The sequence below is a fragment of the Aspergillus neoniger genome, assembly GCF_003184625.1.
Source record: "Aspergillus neoniger CBS 115656 unplaced genomic scaffold BO87scaffold_13, whole genome shotgun sequence".
In the NCBI taxonomy this organism is placed as follows: Eukaryota; Fungi; Ascomycota; class Eurotiomycetes; order Eurotiales; family Aspergillaceae; genus Aspergillus; species Aspergillus neoniger.
The window spans coordinates 207,822-225,020 of record NW_020291141.1 but is presented as its reverse complement, the minus strand read 5'-3'; the positions used below and the strand labels follow the sequence as shown (position 1 = coordinate 225,020).

Here is a 17,199-nt window from a genome sequence, read left to right as displayed (position 1 = left end):
CGACGGCTCTGGAGGTAACAATGGCTCTGGAAGCAACGGCTCTGGAAGCAACAACGGTTCTGGAAGCAATAATGGTTCCGGCAGCAACAGCAACGGTTCTGGAAGCAACAACGGCTCCGGGGGCAGCAATGGCTCTGGAGGCAGTGGAAGCAGCGGCAGCAACAACAACGGTAAGAGCACCGGCGCTAAAAACACTGGCTCAGGCACAAGCCTGGTCATCACGGTCACCCCAACAGAGGATGAAAGCAGCGGCAGTGGTGGTACAGGCACAAGCTCAACCTCCAGCATCTCGCTTGCAATTTCTAGCAACGGGGTGTCGGGCTATGCCAGTACCAGCCCCAACCACTAGCCCCAGCCATGATCATTCATCCCACACCCGATGCCAAGCGGCATAACTATGAATGATAGCTAAGAGATATCCTCCTTCAGATAGCAAGAGTTCTTCTTCATCATCATCTTCTTCTTCGAAAGGTAAGGAGCCCAACGAAATCGATACCGACAGCAGCAGCGGCGACAACAATGGAAGCACCAACACCGGCAGCGGCTCCAGCATCTATGTCAGCGAAACAAGCAGCAACAACAACAGCTCCACTACAAACAAAGACGATGACAAGGATGATGACAAAAATAAAGATGGTGATAGCAAAAGTTCGGACCCTGTGAGCTCGTTGCTCTCGAGTGTTTCGGGCTTGCTGGGTGGGCTTCTCGGACGCTAGGTGATGCTTAATGGTTGAGTGTTATGTGGATTGTTGCCGAAGAGTAAGTGGTGGTGGTAATACTAATATAAGGCGAGAGTGATAGATGTTGTTGGTACCTGATTTTGATTTCGTTGCTAGTTACTGGCTTGGTTCTTTGATTCGTTTAGAGTTAAGAGGTTCTGCTTATTTACTCATTACTTACTTACTTACCTAGCTACGCGCTAATAATTTATCGCTTTCCTCCTCACTCTCTAGAGTAACGATCCAATCCACTTCGGATATCCGAAATAGCTCATAAGCGCTCTTGCGCAGACTCGCATATCTTCCTTCCTATCCACCAAACCAAACCCCCTACTACAATCCTTGAAGAGATTCAACCCCTGCCTCTGATCCTCAGGAACCCGATCCCAAAGCTCGACGGTCTTCTCTTCGGAGAAATTAAAAGACATCCCATAAAGCACAAAAAGCCTCGCGATATAATGCAACCGCGGAGAATGCCAATCCAAATCCAACCAAGTCATTCTCAACCGCCAGGGCATCTTCCGCACCGCCATCCCATCGTCCCAAAGCTCTTTGAACGCGTACCGGCCGCGTTCACCGCAGACGGCGTGCACAAAGCCAATACTCCCGTAGGCGAGGTGAAACAGCGTTCGATCCACGACCACGTCCACGGGCACTTCGTCCGCGGTGACTTCCGTATCGGGATGCTTGGCGCGTGTCGCGGCGTGGAACCGGATTGAGGGGGTGAGCGATACCATTGTTGCTATGGTGGTTAGTGGTGTTGATAAGGGTACGCTGTAGCCTCGGTAAGGGAAGTTCTGGGCCGGGCCGAAGATGGATGGGCGGATTATGAGGAGCTTGTTGGGGAAGGCATCATGGGTATGGTTTGGGCTTTGATCATGGTTCTGGTTGAAGGCTTGAAGGAGGACCCGTTCCGAGAGGTGCTTGGCATAGGCGTAGGGCCAGGGGAAATTGTGAAACCGGGACTCGTATTCCGTTGTTGTGCCTCGGGATTGGAGCTCTTCGTAGATTGTTGCTGTGGAGATGGATGGGGATGATGATGATGATGGATGAAGCGGGTATAGTGTTTCTCGGACCGAGATGTCGACGGCGGCCCGGGAGGAGGCTTCCGCGTAGAGATGACTGTTCGCGAAGGCAGAGGAAATGTACACGAAGCGGTGGAGGTGGGGGCAGGATAGCGCGAAGTGGGCAAGCCGTTCGGTAGCGCCGATGATGCTTTGGGATAGTTTGTGGAGCGGGTCCACGAGGTTGATGGATGAGGCGGCGTGGATGATGATCTCGGTGGTTGTTTTAAGGAGTGTAAGCGAGGTTGGGGGAAGGGCTAGATTTGGCTCTTGGATGTCGCCGTCCAGATAGGTGATCAGGTCCGACGAGATTAGCGTGTCGGACATGGGCTTGGGGAGGATCTTTTGCCATTTTCGTACGGCCCGACTGTTTGGAAAAGAGATGGAGATCAGCACAGGGATTCATTTACACGTTACTGGGGCTGTGTGTGGTAGAGTTTACTGCTTGCCTCCCCGGCAGAGGAGATATATACATTTTGGGCGAGCCTGCGAGACCAACCGGAGGACTAATGCGGTGCCCAAGAAGCCCGTGCCTCCGGTGACGAAGATGGCTTTCTGCGAAAAGAACTCCCACATAGTGTCATTCTGTGCTTGAGACTGGATACCGTATTTGCTGTATTACCTGAGAGCCATATCTTCAATTCTGGGGCATTGTTGGGGTATAATATAATGACTGTGGGGAGAAAGTCCGGTATAGATCGACATATATCAACTACGGACGTGGCTCACGATCAAGGAACCAGATTGTCACGGGTGAGCTTAAACAGTCCCTCAAGGACAGGCATTATAGTAGTAACCATGGCACGGTCTCATCCACAACAGGCTTGCGACTGTGTCGATAGTAACGGTGGTTAGCGACAACGTATAACGGCGGCTAGTACACCGAGGCTGATTAGATAGAGTTGGCAGGTTGGCAGGTTGGCAGGTTGGCAGGACAAATGTGAGATTCCGAGTTGGTGGAAAGTTTAACCGGCCTGGGTGGCGAGAACGCCGGAGACTCTTGGAGGAGATGGGTCGGTGGAATCAAACCGGGTGCCCCTAGAGCCCATCCAGGTTTAGAGGAGTGGATTTGCCAGTGGATGGTGAACTTGGTTGGTGGCGACTCCCGCCCGGGTGTGTTTGCCATCTTGCCTCTTGAAAGGGCGTGTTCTTCATGTGTACCATACTGCAGAAAAGTGAGTAATGCAAGCCACAGTTTAACAATCACCAATCAAGGATGGAATGACAAATGGGTGACAGATGGAAGAAGCAGCCGTAGGAGAGATTACTTTGTACTTTTGTAGATGAAGGGATTGAGGGGAGGGAGAGAAGAGAAGAAACAAGAAGGAGAAGCCGAAGAGACGCCGGACTGGCTGAGTCATGGCCGGCTAGAGCCGAACAGGGATTAGACTAAAACTGGAATTCTAGAAGGGCAGCAAAGAATGAATTAATTATTATTATTCACTTCTTTCTTTCTTCTTACTTCTTTGGCCCAAAAGTGCACGGAATACAAACTGCCACTTCCTCCAGCCATGGCGAGAAAAGCAATAGCAACAATAATATGGTGATTAATGAAAAGGGGGCCTACATTACTCCTTTCTTCTTAACATGGCCTGGAATCATGCCCCCAGTCGGTGATTCCCTACTTCTTTTCACTTTCTTCCTCCCTTCAACTCTCTCCCTCTCCCCTTTCTCCTTTTCCCTACTACTTCCAGATCCACACACCCCAACCGTTGCCGTTGATTTGATTCCCTGCGGCGCTTCCCCACGGCGTCCGTCCAGATTCATCCCAAGGTTCGACCGTCACTCGACGTGCCTAATCCGTTCCCTGCTTTTCCTATTTCTTTTTTGAAAAATATTATTTCTAATTTTCGTTTCCCTTTTCTAGCCCTTCCGTCTACCAGACTAGACCCCCGTGTCCCTTTTGGAACCCACCCGATACGAGAATTGGCCACTGTGCGATTTCGCCTTATATTGCAACTCGGGAACGCGCCCTCTCTCTTCCCTCCCCTCCTTCCAGGGCTCCCCTGATGTCCAGATAGCCTATCCGTCGACCACTATCTCCATCCCCATCCATCTGGTCCGGATAACACAGGCCTCACAGGGTTCTCTCGCACTCTCGCCAGATACTGTTAAAAAGGTCATCTGGATCCTCCAATCCGTCTCGACCCCAACCCCGAGACAAGAGACTCCGTCACCATGTTCGAGGACTTCTCCTTCTCGTCTCCGTCGTCCACCAGGCCCTCGCGCCTGGCGCTCGATGGCGACGATCGCCTCATGGTCGACAGCGACAGTTCCCTCATCTCTCCCATGTCGTCGCGTTGTCCCTCCCCGCGCTCCCATCGCTTCCCCCGGACCGCGTCTCGCTCTCGCTCCTCATACTTCCGCTCCGCACAGCAGCCACCCACCTCCGTGCCTTTCTCTGCCTACGATCACAAGCGGCTCTCTATCAGCACTTTGACGCGGAAACTTCACGAGCACACCCTTCAAAACCCGAACGGCCTGCAGCCCGAAGAAGCCGGTCGCTTCGATCGCCCGGCCTCTCCAACTCCATCGGATCTGGGCATTTCGTCTAAGTTCCCCGGCTATGTCCTCACCCCGCCAGACACAGATCACGATGACGAGTCCCTGACTTCGGGTTCCCTCTCTCCGCAATCCTGCTCGCCGTTCCTGAGCCCTACCTCCGTGCCCGCAGACTTCCCCGCAGCCGACAACATCGATCTGAACGGCAACGCCACTACAGCCGCTCCATCGTCAGACGCCTGGACCGTCCGGGCCCAAAGGCAGCAGATCTCCCGTCTACAATGCAACCAGTCTGACGTCGAGGCGATTCGTCGTGCTCTGGTGTCCGATGACGAGATCATGCGTTCGGCCATTTGCAGGGACTCCATCTGTGAAGAGGACTATCACCCCAGTTCGCTACCGCCGCAGACTTCGCCGCGGAGACGTGCTCTGACTTTGTCGCGGAATCGGTTCCGTGGCCAGGCTTCTTCCGCCGCGTCAGCGGAATCAGCTGGTCCGGAGACCCGGGCACGTCGGAAGAGCAGCGTCAGTGCGTTGGCGTCGTCACATCGCATCGAGAAGAGCTATCACTGCTCATCGCGAGATATGCACAAGAAGAACGAGCAAGGTCTGAGGCGAAAGAGCCTTGTGAGTGCGGCGTTGGCGTCTATGGTGGAGCAGGGGCCGGAGGAGTAATCACTATTCTCTTCCCGTTCTTTCTCTTTTCCATTTCTTCTTTATTATTCCACATTTCACTTGATTCCTCTTCTTCCTATCCTTGTATTCTCTCATATTTTTTATGATATACCTGTTATCTGTTTTGTTGAATCTATCGTCATCTCTCAGGGTTCGGGCTTTTTGTGTGCGCGTTGAGAAGGAAAGATACCCAGATTGTGTACCCGGTTACTTGTCTGTCTTACTACTTGTCTGTTCTGTTTTTATCCCTTTCGTCTTGTGCTGTACCCAGTATCTATCATGTATTAGTTCACATTTATACTGTAAATATTGACTTTTCCCCTACCCGTTACCCTTACAGTTACCGTCACCGGTGTTCTACTATTGTTCATCACATATACGTCTCATGTTTGTTCGGATCGGATTTGGATTTGGCTTGCATATCTTCAGCCCGTTATGTTTCCAGTCTTGGCAGTAGTGGTAAACCAGATAAAACCATAGGTGATACAATAGAAGCATATATAGCATGATGAAGCATAGCAGAATATAGGCTTGCAACGGTTCACGATATCAAAAAAGAAAGAAAAAAAAAAAAAAAGGAAAAAGGACAAGACAAGACAAGAAAGAGATCTATTTGCATTGCATCATGAAACCCAGTCTTCAATATCAACAATGGAAAAGGATAACTTTAGTCCCGCGGGATTCCTGTCAAAGGAAAACATCCCGGAGATGGAAACCACAGTGGAGAGCAATGGGGAGGGTAGACGGGAAGGGTACGTGTGGCTCATAAAGAATCGATGGATCAATCAATCAGTCGGTCAATCAATAAAATGGGGCAATTGAGGAAATCATGGCTGCATATCTGCATGTACGGATGCTGCATATGCACATGCAGACCAGACGGCAGGTAAGCAGGTGAGCAGCAGATCCGGAGCATATAAGAGAGAAAGTGGCGGTGCCGAAAGTATCAAGTAGAGCTGAGGTTATTGCGGGGGCAATAAATCAGGAAAGACGGATGGAGCTGAAGGAGCGGTGAGGGTATCGTAATGAATGTTGCTGCAGAAGCGGGTGGTTTTCCGACGGGTTACTGCCGTTTCTTTCGAAACATGCTGTATAGCCGTTTAAACGGGTTTAGTGGCCCCGCATTGGCCTTGTTGTTCTTTTTGCGTTTCTCGAGCGAGCGTTTGGATATGTTGTGGTGGATGTGGATTTTTTGCGCCTGGTGCGGCGAGGGGAACGGTGATGGACTGGCGTAGGGAGACGGAGGGTTCGAGTATAGCGGATGGGGTATGCCAGGTCCGTCTTGGATGGGGGATCCTCCTTGCCAGAGGTTCATGTCGTAGTACCCTGCTAGGGGTGAGACTGGCGATGCTGGGTACATTTGTCCGTCACTTGGAAACGGGGCCGTCGATGGACGTGCATATGACATTGGCGACGGGTAATCACCGTCTTCGTGGATGGGGGAGCCCGGCTCCCCCAAATCGCTTTCATCGGTCCAAGCCCTCGGTCGCAATGGCGGCGGCCGACGTTGTGTGTAGTTTGGGGATCGTGAGTACCGTGAATCCATGTCTTCGGAGTCCTTGTTCTGTAGGCGCTCGGAGATGGATGGTATGGGCTGGTGCGGAGTATCGCCCACGAGCTCTTCGTGGACTTTCTGTTCATCTTCTTCTGGCGCTGGGCTCAATGGTGCAATGGCCCGAAGGTAATCTTCTTCAGATATCGTCAGCCGCTCTTCGGTCGTCTCTATGTAAGATTCCCGGTGGTGGCCGGTCGAGTCGCGAGCTGAATAAGCATCGACATCCTCGATAAACGAGACTATTCGAGCAAAGTTGAGGGATTCATGAGGATTGACGATTTCGAATGATGTGCCATGATCAATAACGGTTGCAGTCCGATTTTTCATGTTGAATAGGATTGAGTCCGAGCGGGTCCGGGTGTGCTTATGAAAGGACCCTTCCTGGTCTGGATTTGAATCCGGATATTTCTCCAATCTGTCACGAAATGTGTCCTATATACCTATGTGAATAGGAAATAAGGAATTGTTGCGGGGGTACCACCTACCAGTAGTCTGTGAGGGTTCGATCTAGAGTATATCGGGCTGTCCGACGAATGTAGTTCTACATTTGGCGACACTGGAATAGTTGTCAGCATTCTGATCCATTATGACACTTTCGCATGCGAATCCATAGTCACTCACAAGCAAACCCCCGGAGACTCTCTGGTCCCTGCTCACTCATCGCGCTCGGCGAGTAAGATGGGGACAACGGGGGAGGACTCGATGCCGCGGACGACACGGAGAACGGATGCGCGGAATGATGCGGATACATCGGGGTCTGATTGAGGTGTATAGCAGCGTTTTTGCGCTTCAATATATGTCCCTCTGGACTGTCAAAGGCAAAGGCGTCGCTGTCGGAGAGTTGTTTGCGATAGTGGTGGAGGGACAATGTTCCTGGAAATGCGGGCTGGCACATGGCCGGACTCGTGGTAGATAACTGTAGAGGGTCAGGGTCGAGACCGGGGGAAATTGATGATGTCGAGACTGAGTTCATAGCGGCTTGTTGGTGTATAGATCCATGGCCCGAGGACCAGACATCCATGGTTATGGCCACGCCAGGCATCGCCGAACCCGGTTGTCTGATGCTTAAAGGAGAAGGTGGAAAGTAGTAGTACCTGAGAACCAGCGGATGAAGGTTAAGAATGAAACGAGAAAGAGGACCACTCGGGGATTTTGCGAGGTTGCATTGAGCACAATTGGATTGTTTTATTTGTTGTTGTATTTTTGGGGGGGGGGGAATTAATTATTTTTTGAACACCAACACAGGGTGTTTTGTCATATGTAGTAGCAGGGCAACGGTGCTATTAGCATATTTCCTGCACGTTGATGTGACGGCAGAGCAAAGGGGAGTTAAATGAAAGCGAGACAGGGTGTCTCAATTGACTGGATTGGGTAAGAAGTATAGAAAAAGTAGGTAGGAAGGAGTAATAGTAAGAAGTAGTAAGCAGGAGATGTAACACAATACAATGAAAGTATAGTAGGAAGTAAGTTAAGTAGTAGTTGTGGTAGTTACTTGATCGCACCCGGCAATCTGAGAACCACTGCGATGGCCGTGCGAGAAAAAAAAATGGTAAGTAGGGTAAGTAGGTAAGGTAAGTAGGTCGACAGTAATAACGAAGACCCCTTTGAACAAGACAGACAGACAGACAGACTCGGCCATGGGCTGATGAAAGAACAGACAGACAGACAGAAAACACAACTAAAAGCACAGCAGCGTCACTTGACTGCCAGGTCAAGCTGCAGTTGACGTGCATCGCAGCCAATCAAGGCCATGGCTCCGTTTTCAGTCTCAAAAACATGACCAGTCCAGCCCACTTGGGCATCAACTGGGAGGGGATCCACTGCCCCATCCCCTCCCTGCAAAGTACGACGGTGGTACTTACCACTCTATTGTTCTACCGTTGTAGAATCAAGTAGGAGAAGGACACAGAAACGCGAAGAGAGAGTGGATGTGGATGGACGAGTGGGTGTGAGAACCAGAAAATCAAAAGTATCCAAAAGCATCCATCCCTCTCTCTTGGACGGGACAACTCCGACCGAGAGAGAGTCATCATCCACTTCCAACTTGCACATCCCCATCTTACAATCTTTCTCCCTTCTTTTTTTCTCTCCTTGACTTACTCGTTCTCTGCCTCCTTCTTCCCTCCCCTTGCCTCCTTGTCGAGACATGATCCTTCCGAATGACCTCAGCACTCCCCCTTCCCGAGTAACCACTAACCAATCTACATTCCATGAAGATTCTGTTTCAACCCTTTTCCATCCCGTTGGTTTGAGATATGCCATCCGGGCCACCCATTCGTCCGCAGCCTTTTCCCCGATCATCGTCCCGGCTGCCAATCAACGTGGTCAACTCAGCTGTTTTAAAACTCGGGCGCATTCAAGTCAGTCCGCTTCTATATTTGCCTGCTTTCGCCCATCCATTCCGTCTGCTCTGCTCCTCTCCGTAGTTCATGTGTCCAGTCACACTAGGCATCCTCACCTCACCACCCTTCTGAACCGAGCCATGCTATACGTCCAATCCGTCCACCATTTGAGTTTTCCATACATCATATGTGGCTACGATGGTTCCCTCTCAATTCAATGAGGCTGACGGTTTCTGATCCACTCCGCCGAACTTTACTACTAACCAACTGTGTTCCCTGTCTCGTTCCCAACACCTGCTGACTTCTATCGCCATTCGATAGCACAGTCCTTTTAAGGTTGCTTGGGGTGCCGCAAACAACTCGATAAACTAAGTAGGGCCAAACCCCAGAATCATCGAGGGATTCCCATTTTACAACATCGGTGCCAGTGTACTATTTTAGCACCGAGGGCGGATTTTCTCCGTTCGGCCAACCGAGTGTAGCGTGGCATTCTCTCACCAACGAAGCCAAGACCGCCATCTCATAAGCCACGAGAGGAAACCACTCTCCATTGAACTACGTTGACCGATACTGCCAGAGTGGAAACGTCACCAAGATCGTCCTTGTAGAGCCCTGTACCTGCCAATGTTTCACAAAGCACTCTGAAGCTGCGGTACGCCTTATCGTGTCTCAGGAGCTTCGTACCTATCTCGTGATTTCCCTAGTAAAATGCCAGGCAATTTGGTGGAACATTCCCGCAGACCCCAGATTACGACGCAGTGCAGAAGACTTTGCTCCCAAGGCCTAGACTGAGCCATCACTGTGTGACTACCTCCTTAGTAAGTAATAATGTTGAGTCGTCGAGCCGTTGACTGGTGGGTAGAGATGTTTTGTATTCAAGGCCTATAATTGGCTGTACAATTTACAGCGTCACAGGATAAACCCCCAATGATGCACCAGCCTCTCTACAGACTTTGTCCTTCACCATATTTAGAGAAGCTAGCTTTTATGTCACCAGTTGTGGTATTCAGAACAGAATACCGAACCAATCCTGTCAACATGGACTATTACGGCAAGTGCGATACTTATCCATGATACTATTATTGCCGTCACATCCATGTCTTCTATAAACTCTACTCCGAGCGATACTCCAGACCCATGGGTGGATTGTGCCATGGGTTGGGCAGCAGATACGAACCGCATCACCTTTGCCTTGTAGCCAGACTGGATCTAGACTTGGAGTCGTCTTCGCGTTCTCGCAGTCTAGATTTCTCCGGGTCTATTGAGAGCCGATCTATGAGCTCCAGATGACCTCATGCAATTGGCCCCTGGATTGACTTGACTGTTGATAGGCGATTAACTATATCACGCTCGGAGAAGTCTACTCTGTCGTCTGATGTGCTTGTATTCATATAGTCATCCCGAAGGCTGTCATGCATAGCCAGTGTAGCTAAGAAGTAAACTGAACGGTGAGTTAGTCTAGCCATTCGCTCGCCAAGTCATCTCCGCGGCTCAAGAACGCAGTGGGCTAGGGACTGGATAGTGCCTATCAGTAGACTAAGTAAGGCTAAGTATGCGCACTTATTTCCTCTTTCAATATTGAATCATGTATAGAAAGCAAGCCAAAGCCCGGCTTGCAGATGATTAGTGGCCCGGAGAGGATACATGGAATCATCATCCCGGAACCTTGAGCTACATCCCTTTTACATGAGCATTGCCGAGAGCATCTAGGAACAGGATTTCTCACGATGAATCAGTCACTGATTGGTGCCCTGTCATGCCGCCGGCCGAGGAACAGGCACAACAGCAGTAGGCAGTTCCGAGCATAACCATGCGCGATAGCTTCAATCAAGATGGAAGCGTCATTCTTCGCTCAGGTTGGCTTCGATGATTGGTTGGTGGTTCCCAACACGAGCAACAGCTCAGACAAAGAAGCCAATTCGTACTTACGGTCTAAATGTGCTGGTGCACTGGCACTGGACCCACTTGGTAGAGAGAGTATATCTGCGAGGAACCATGGAAGCATCACGGATTCGGTACATCGCACGGCCTCGAAGTCTGATCGCGACAACCAGTCGTCTCAGATTGATATACTTGGTAGTTTCAAAAGAAAGCTCAAGCAAAGTACTCAACCTCAATGCAAACCGGTACTTGCCGCAGAGAGGAAGGGAACTGACGCGCCAAGAGACAGTGGACGTGACCGGGCGGCATTAGTGTGGCTGGCGGGTACAAACTCCGCCCCGCATCTGCCAGCTTCGCTTCGCCTCTTGTGGACTCGGGCTAATCTGCTTTAGTCTCCATGGCTGGGGTCTACAGGGTCCCATTCCATCCAGCTCCCCTTGTCATCTCGCTCGGTCTGCGCACGGAACTCGGATGGATCGCTCGACTCCCTGCAGGCTTCCAAGATCACCGGTTGACCGTCGGATCTATCGAATGCAGCGCTGACGCGGAAATCTCCATCTGTGATGGCTCACTTGGTCCAATCTGAGCTTTCCCGTCCCAGGGGCCGGTATTCTAACGGCTCAGTAAGGACATGTCAGAATTGTGCCAGAGCCAAGATACGGTGCATCCGCCACGGGGCTACCGGGAGCTGCGATCGGTGAGCTTGTCTGGGCGAGCTGATTGTTTGGTTGGCTTACTAGGTCTAGATGCGAACGCCTAGGAAAAGAGTGTCATTTTCCAGAGTCTCGAAGCACAAATGGAGGGATCAAGAGAGATAGCAAGGACAAGTGAGTTGCGAACCACGGATATGTAGTTCGTCTTCTCACCTCGCGAAAGAAGGATCGATCTACTCGAAGCCAAAGTCGACCAGCTGCTAGCGACGTCGGTATCCCCAATCCCGGTGCGTACAACAGCCTCCATGCTATGCAGAGAGACTAACCGTATTCTAGAGAAATAGCAGCACAAGCGATGAAAGCCCTGCAAGCACTGCATCACAGGCTAAAGATGCCATTGACAAAGGCTTGCTTACCGTGGACGCCACCAATGTGCTGCTGAATGAATTCCGCGCGACACTCATGCCTCATTGTCCATTCGTAGTCATCCCACCACAGACCTCTGCTGAGAGCCTCAGGAGAGACAAGCCGTTTCTTTTCCTTACCATCTTGACGGCTACTCTGTATGACAACATGCCTCTGCAGCGTATGCTCGAAAAAGAGGTGAAGAAGAAGGTTAGCGACTGCATGATCTTCGATGGACCAGTCTCATTCGAAGTGCTGCAAGGGCTGCTAGTCCACATTGCATGGTACGCCTGATAGTCTATGTTTGTATGCCGAGCTGACAGGTCTAGGTGTCAATATCATTCACGGCCGCGCCGGTTCTCGCAATATTTGCATCTTGCGATCAGCATTATCACGGACCTGCAACTGGACCGCGCGCCTGAATATCGGCTCTGGAGGACTCGAGTGAACTTTAATCCCGAAGAACACAAAGAGTCGGTGTCATGGGGGCATGATGAGAGACGGGCCGTTCTTGGGATTTTCTATTTCTCGTCGAGGTAAGTGTGGCTTCTACACGGTTAGTACTGAAGTTAACTTCTTGTAGCGTTTCGCAAATCCTACACAAGCAATGCACCTTTTCGTACATGCCTTATTTTGATGAATGCTGCAAGCTCCTGGCCACAGATTCCGAGTATGCCTCCGACCAGCACCTACTCCATATCGTACAGCTTCAACGGCTTTCGGAGAAGATCAATTCTATCTCGGCACAGAACATTCTAGGGACCCACGGTCCTGGCTCAAGCAGTGAGCGTTCTTTTCGTGAGATGAAACTGGAGCTGGAGCAATATCGGGCTAGTCTACCGTGCCCGTTGAATGAAAACAGTAAGTAGCAGCTTATGATGGACTTCATCACAATACTGATGACACAGATATCCTTTTTATGCAATACTATACGGCCGAACTGTATCTCTGCCAGATTAGTTTGTTCGATAATAAGCCCAAAACGCAGAGCCCAAGACGCGAAGTCTCATTTCAGATCGAGGCTCTCCGGATGGGTCTCGTTGCGGCTAAAGCTCTACTTGACTACTACGTCTGCCTCCCGTTGCGCAGTGAAATGGCGTTCAACAACGCCATATGGATTCAGATTGGCTTTGCACTGACTCTTGCGAGCAAGCTTGTTGTAGCAGCATCAGAGCCTTCGATACAGCCTCATACAGCGGAATTGTGCCGTGCGTTAGACATATCCAGCATGCTAAGTCGTTGCATTCTTCGTATTCAGGCACTGGTCACGTCTAACATGGATGCCTCCGGTGACCGAGATGTGTTCTACCACTATGAACAGCGACTAAAACGGGTTCAATGGTGGTTTGAAAATCGGATGTTATCAAGACAAAAGAGTGATTCCTTTCAGCCTCCAGTACAACCTAGTAGCCCATCCGGAGCTGAGAACAATCACCTTGAATCCACGCAGCTGTCACTGGATGGATTAAATGATTATACAATGATACCCCGTGAAGTGTATGATATGCAATGGCCGGGCTTCTTTCCCGACGCAACAATTGATGAGATACTCGTTGACTGGATGGAGTACACGAAGGCGTCTGAGCAGCGCTTGCGCTGAGCGATGAAATCACTGCCATCTATCTCAGTCAAGACAAAAGCAATCCCATTAATGCTTTATTCAATACAGTCCAATTTCATCAATAGCTATCTACACCAGAGTATACCCCCGCTTCCTCGGCTCCCTCCTCACCCCAAACACCACCAACCCCATCACCCCAAGCGCAATCCCAGCCGCACACCAACCCACCCAATTCCCAAAGAACCACTCTAACACCGCAACCTCATCCCCACGTGGCCTCTCCCCGACAAACCGCATAAAGAATGCCTCTTCAGTCCCCTCAAACATATCCCCGGGCACAATGCCGACACCATCCCCAACAGCAGACAACCACACCCTCAGCACCCGACTCATCAACACCACCCCAGCACTCACAAAAGCCATAGCATACGCTGGCACAAATTCCCATCGATGTTCATGCATACTCAGCGCCACCTTGATCACAAACGGATGGTTTGGCTTACTCGCAATGAACTCATTCCCGACCCCGTACGGCCAGTGCTGAGGCAGTAGCACCTTGCCCTCTTGCTCCGCACCCATTAACAAGGAGTCCAATGGCCACTGGCATCCAATCTCAGGGTCCAGGTACACGCCCCCGTAATGCCAGAGGAGGAAGTATCGGAGCACGTCGACGCGCTGCACGGGGAGGAGATGGTCATTGTATATGGGTGCGAACCAGGGGAAGTATACCTCGACGAACTGACGGGCCGTTGTGTCTGTCCAGATATATTGCTCGTATGTCAGGTTCTGGTTATGGCAGGAGGAGCTGGCGTTGATGTATTCTTCGGGGATGGGCTTGGTGAGGTCACCGCGCCATATGCGGTGGATGATGGGGGAAATGGATGAGGGAGAGGTGATATTAAGAGGTGATGATGGTGGAGGTGCCCATTGGTATGGTTTTGTGGTGATTGCCGGGGGTGGTGCTTCATAGGCGTAAAGGATATCAGAAGAAAGGGTGTGGGCGTGAAGTTGAGAGGAGAATTGTATTGTTGAGATGAGCCATGAGAGACAAGTCGAGAGGAGGTAGAAGCTGAGACAGCAGATAAAGGGACCCTGGCGGGCCTTGGTGACTATGATCTGGAGTCTGGGTGCTAGGGAAATGTGTGGAAGAGAAGCGTGGCAGCGTGCAGCTTGGTGCAGGATATGATTGCGTATGGTCTTGAGTGTTGTGCGGGGAGTCATTGTGTAGATGATGCGAGGTGCACACTGAAAAGTGACTTGGACGAGAGTAGAAGTTCAAGAGAAAGTGGTAGGCAACATCTAGACATATCTACATTTCATCATCCCACTGCCCCAACCTTAATCACTGATCTCTGATCATCATCATGATAAAATGACCAAAGGATCGAATGAGCCTCGCCCCAGCTGTCCATGATCACAGTCTCAAGACAGCCTCATTCTATATCTAGTTCAACAATCACAGAAATAGCAGCCCCATGAGAAGTGGGTACATATTCTCCGTGTCCGTTTGGGGCCGTGTCCATCCCATCTCACCATAAAAGTCCATATCCGTCCGTGTCCGTCCGTGTCCGTGTCCGTCAGTGTCCGTGTCCGTGTCCATGTCCGCACAACCCTCTCTTCCTATATAAATTGACTACTATATGACTCCCTCTCTTGGCAACGAGGCGGTGCTTGATTGAAGCTCATCCATCGTGGCTTTTACTTTTCCTCTCCGCCAGTGATAATACCTCTCGGTTCGTTCCGAGATGTGCCAAGATTGGGGATTTTGTTGGGCGTTGCTTACCAGTGATTATGGCACTTGAACTGAGCTGATCTGAGGCACATGGCTTTGGTGGAAGGATTGGAGGGTATACTGGGGGCCTAATTAGGCTTCGCTTATTCTAGTGAGGCTTGTCAAGAGGGTTGATGAAGGATGGGATATTTTTGGATCGTCCTTAGTATAATGTGTTGCTGTATATGAGAAAGATGGGAGCCAGTTGTACATATATCATCTCCATCTCCATCTTCAATTGACCTATACATTTACCCTCATCACTCATTATACTATATACGATATACTACTATACATCAAAATGTCCAACACAACGACGAACAGCACATCCCTCAACCCCTCCGACTACTGCACCCTCACCACCTGCCCACTCTCCGACGCCTACGTCAACTACGTCCCCTCCCTCGCGGGCAACATCTTCTACGCCGCCGTCTTCGCCGCCCTCCTCATCGCCCAACTCATCCTCGGAATCCGCTACCGCACCTGGGGCTACCTCACCGGTCTCTTCGGGGGTCTTCTCCTAGAGATAATCGGCTATGTAGGACGTATTCAAATGCACTATAACCCATTCAAATTCACTCCTTACCTTGAGTACATACCCCCCCCCCCCCCACAAACTCATACCCTTATCCTTCACCATCCACACCCATACTAACAAAACCCTACCCATGAAATAGATACTTAATATGTTTGACTATTGCACCAGCTTTGCTCTCCGCCTCCATCTACATCTGCCTCACGCGAATCATAACCCTCTACGGCGCAGCACACACCTCCCTCCTCCACCCAAAAACCTACACCTACCTCTTCGTCACCTGCGACCTCATCTCCCTAATCCTCCAAGCCGCCGGCGGCGCAATCACCTCCACCGCGGACGCAGACCAAGCGGATCTCGCCCAGACAGGGGTGAATATTATGATAGCGGGGTTAGCTAGTCAGGTTGTGTCCCTCGTGTTGTTTATGGGGCTTTGTGGGGAGTTTGCCTACCGCGTGTGGAAGAATCCGTATAGATTGAGTAATGGGGATGCTAGGATGAGGGAGGTTAGGGGGGGGAGGTTGTGGAGGGGGTTTTTGGGTGGTGAGTATATACCCTTATCACCTTTTCCTTCAGGGTTGTTTTTTCTTGTGGTGGGGGGGGGGGGGGTTGTGCATGGCTAATGGTGTTATGATTATGGACAGGTCTATCCCTCGCAACAATAACCATCTTCATCCGCTCCGTGTTCAGAGTCGCCGAGTTGAAAGGCGGATTCCATAGTAAACTTGCCAACGATGAGGTGGATTTCATGGTGCTGGAGGGCGCGATGATTGTGTTGGCTACGTCAGCTATGACGGTGTTTCATCCGGGGTTTTGCTTTGGGGGGTTGTGGAAGCAGACGAAGTGGTCGAGGGTGAAGCAGGGGGAGGTGAGGGATGTTGTTGATTTGGCGTTTTTGGATGATCGGGAGGGGAAGGTTTATACTCCATCATCTGTTTGATGTCTTTTCTTTCTTTTTGTTTGGTTGGTTGGTATGTCTTCATGTGTGTGTGTGTGTGTGTGTGTGTGTGTGTGTGTGTGTGTGTGTGTGGTCTTGGGTACAAATTCGGAGTTTTGTTGTCGATGCTTGATTAGATGGTTGTTTTGTGGTTTGTTATAGATTGTATTGACTCATATTATTTAGTTCTCTTTGATGGTATCTACTTTGAGGCTGAAAATATCTTCATATCGGGTGTAGAGGGTCCATTGGCTGATTCTCCACAGTTTAGTGGAAGACTGCAATTACTTATTTCACGTATATAGTACCTAAGTAGAGGTACGCTCGTGTCATCATGGATAACCATTTGCTAGTACCGTCTTAGCATACTCTTCGAACCTAGTTGTAACTTCCTATTCAGGTATGCAGGTAGGTCAGCAAGTAGATCCTAGTTGTGGCTGAGCACTTTGCTAATCACGCGCTAAGATCTTCTCTATCTTTCAACATGATTGGCTTGGTTCGGTTTCGGTATCGGGTTCGGGATTTAAGTAGTGTTAGGAAGTGATGTTCCACTTTGATCTTATCGACTACTATCTATTTTTCTGCTGCACTAGTTGCTG

The 17,199-nt window shown here is 50.4% G+C and overlaps 9 protein-coding genes across 9 annotated transcripts in view; 5 read left to right on the top strand and 4 right to left on the bottom strand.

The window, feature by feature from the left end:
* BO87DRAFT_375860 (uncharacterized protein) overlaps positions 1-904 on the top strand; it is a 1,733-nt gene extending 829 nt beyond the window's left edge. The window contains exons 4-5 of the mRNA XM_025623147.1: positions 15-170; positions 430-904. Of these exons, the coding sequence (XP_025480537.1) occupies positions 15-170; positions 430-716 (443 nt within the window). The 3' untranslated portion in view covers positions 717-904. The remainder of the gene's footprint in view (positions 1-14; positions 171-429) is intronic.
* On the bottom strand, positions 900-2,188 carry BO87DRAFT_375859 (male sterility domain-containing protein). Its single transcript, XM_025623146.1, has one exon. It carries the CDS (start codon positions 2,108-2,110, stop codon positions 950-952), a length of 1,161 nt encoding a protein of 386 aa, XP_025480536.1. The 5' UTR covers positions 2,111-2,188; the 3' UTR covers positions 900-949.
* A 1,052-nt stretch (positions 2,189-3,240) lies between these two features.
* BO87DRAFT_36480 (uncharacterized protein) lies at positions 3,241-3,787 on the top strand. The gene has a single exon (XM_025621765.1). It carries the CDS (start codon positions 3,324-3,326, stop codon positions 3,612-3,614), a length of 291 nt encoding a protein of 96 aa, XP_025480535.1. The 5' UTR covers positions 3,241-3,323; the 3' UTR covers positions 3,615-3,787.
* Positions 3,788-3,961: 174 nt separating this feature from the next.
* On the top strand, positions 3,962-4,960 carry BO87DRAFT_306639 (uncharacterized protein; the record flags this gene model as incomplete). Its single annotated transcript, XM_025619366.1, has 1 exon — positions 3,962-4,960. The coding sequence occupies one exon, from the start codon at positions 3,962-3,964 to the stop codon at positions 4,958-4,960; it is 999 nt and encodes a 332-aa protein (XP_025480534.1).
* Positions 4,961-6,023: 1,063 nt separating this feature from the next.
* BO87DRAFT_306958 (oxidoreductase, short-chain dehydrogenase/reductase family) lies at positions 6,024-7,557 on the bottom strand (the record flags this gene model as incomplete). Its single annotated transcript, XM_025619382.1, has 3 exons — positions 6,024-6,947; positions 7,001-7,071; positions 7,137-7,557. The coding sequence occupies 3 exons, from the start codon at positions 7,555-7,557 to the stop codon at positions 6,024-6,026; spliced, it is 1,416 nt and encodes a 471-aa protein (XP_025480533.1).
* Positions 7,558-7,677: 120 nt separating this feature from the next.
* On the bottom strand, positions 7,678-8,454 carry BO87DRAFT_36490 (uncharacterized protein). Its single transcript, XM_025621772.1, has one exon. The coding sequence runs from the start codon at positions 8,246-8,248 to the stop codon at positions 7,799-7,801; it is 450 nt and encodes a 149-aa protein (XP_025480532.1). The 5' UTR covers positions 8,249-8,454; the 3' UTR covers positions 7,678-7,798.
* A 2,681-nt stretch (positions 8,455-11,135) lies between these two features.
* On the top strand, positions 11,136-13,396 carry BO87DRAFT_396244 (Zn(II)2Cys6 transcription factor; the record flags this gene model as incomplete). The annotated part of the gene is made up of 8 exons (XM_025625236.1): positions 11,136-11,190; positions 11,276-11,435; positions 11,485-11,565; positions 11,615-11,678; positions 11,728-12,080; positions 12,126-12,332; positions 12,380-12,657; positions 12,705-13,396. 8 exons carry the CDS (start codon positions 11,136-11,138, stop codon positions 13,394-13,396), a joined length of 1,890 nt encoding a protein of 629 aa, XP_025480531.1.
* Positions 13,397-13,486: 90 nt separating this feature from the next.
* Positions 13,487-14,731, bottom strand: BO87DRAFT_357207 (glycosyltransferase family 32 protein; the record flags this gene model as incomplete). Its single annotated transcript, XM_025621398.1, has 1 exon — positions 13,487-14,731. Exon 1 carries the CDS (start codon positions 14,576-14,578, stop codon positions 13,487-13,489), a length of 1,092 nt encoding a protein of 363 aa, XP_025480530.1. The 5' UTR covers positions 14,579-14,731.
* A 669-nt stretch (positions 14,732-15,400) lies between these two features.
* BO87DRAFT_434540 (RTA1 domain-containing protein) lies at positions 15,401-17,031 on the top strand (the record flags this gene model as incomplete). Its single annotated transcript, XM_025627715.1, has 6 exons — positions 15,401-15,719; positions 15,806-16,206; positions 16,308-16,531; positions 16,787-16,798; positions 16,906-16,918; positions 17,009-17,031. The coding sequence occupies exons 1-6, from the start codon at positions 15,430-15,432 to the stop codon at positions 17,029-17,031; spliced, it is 963 nt and encodes a 320-aa protein (XP_025480529.1). The 5' UTR covers positions 15,401-15,429.
* Positions 17,032-17,199: the final 168 nt, after the last annotated feature.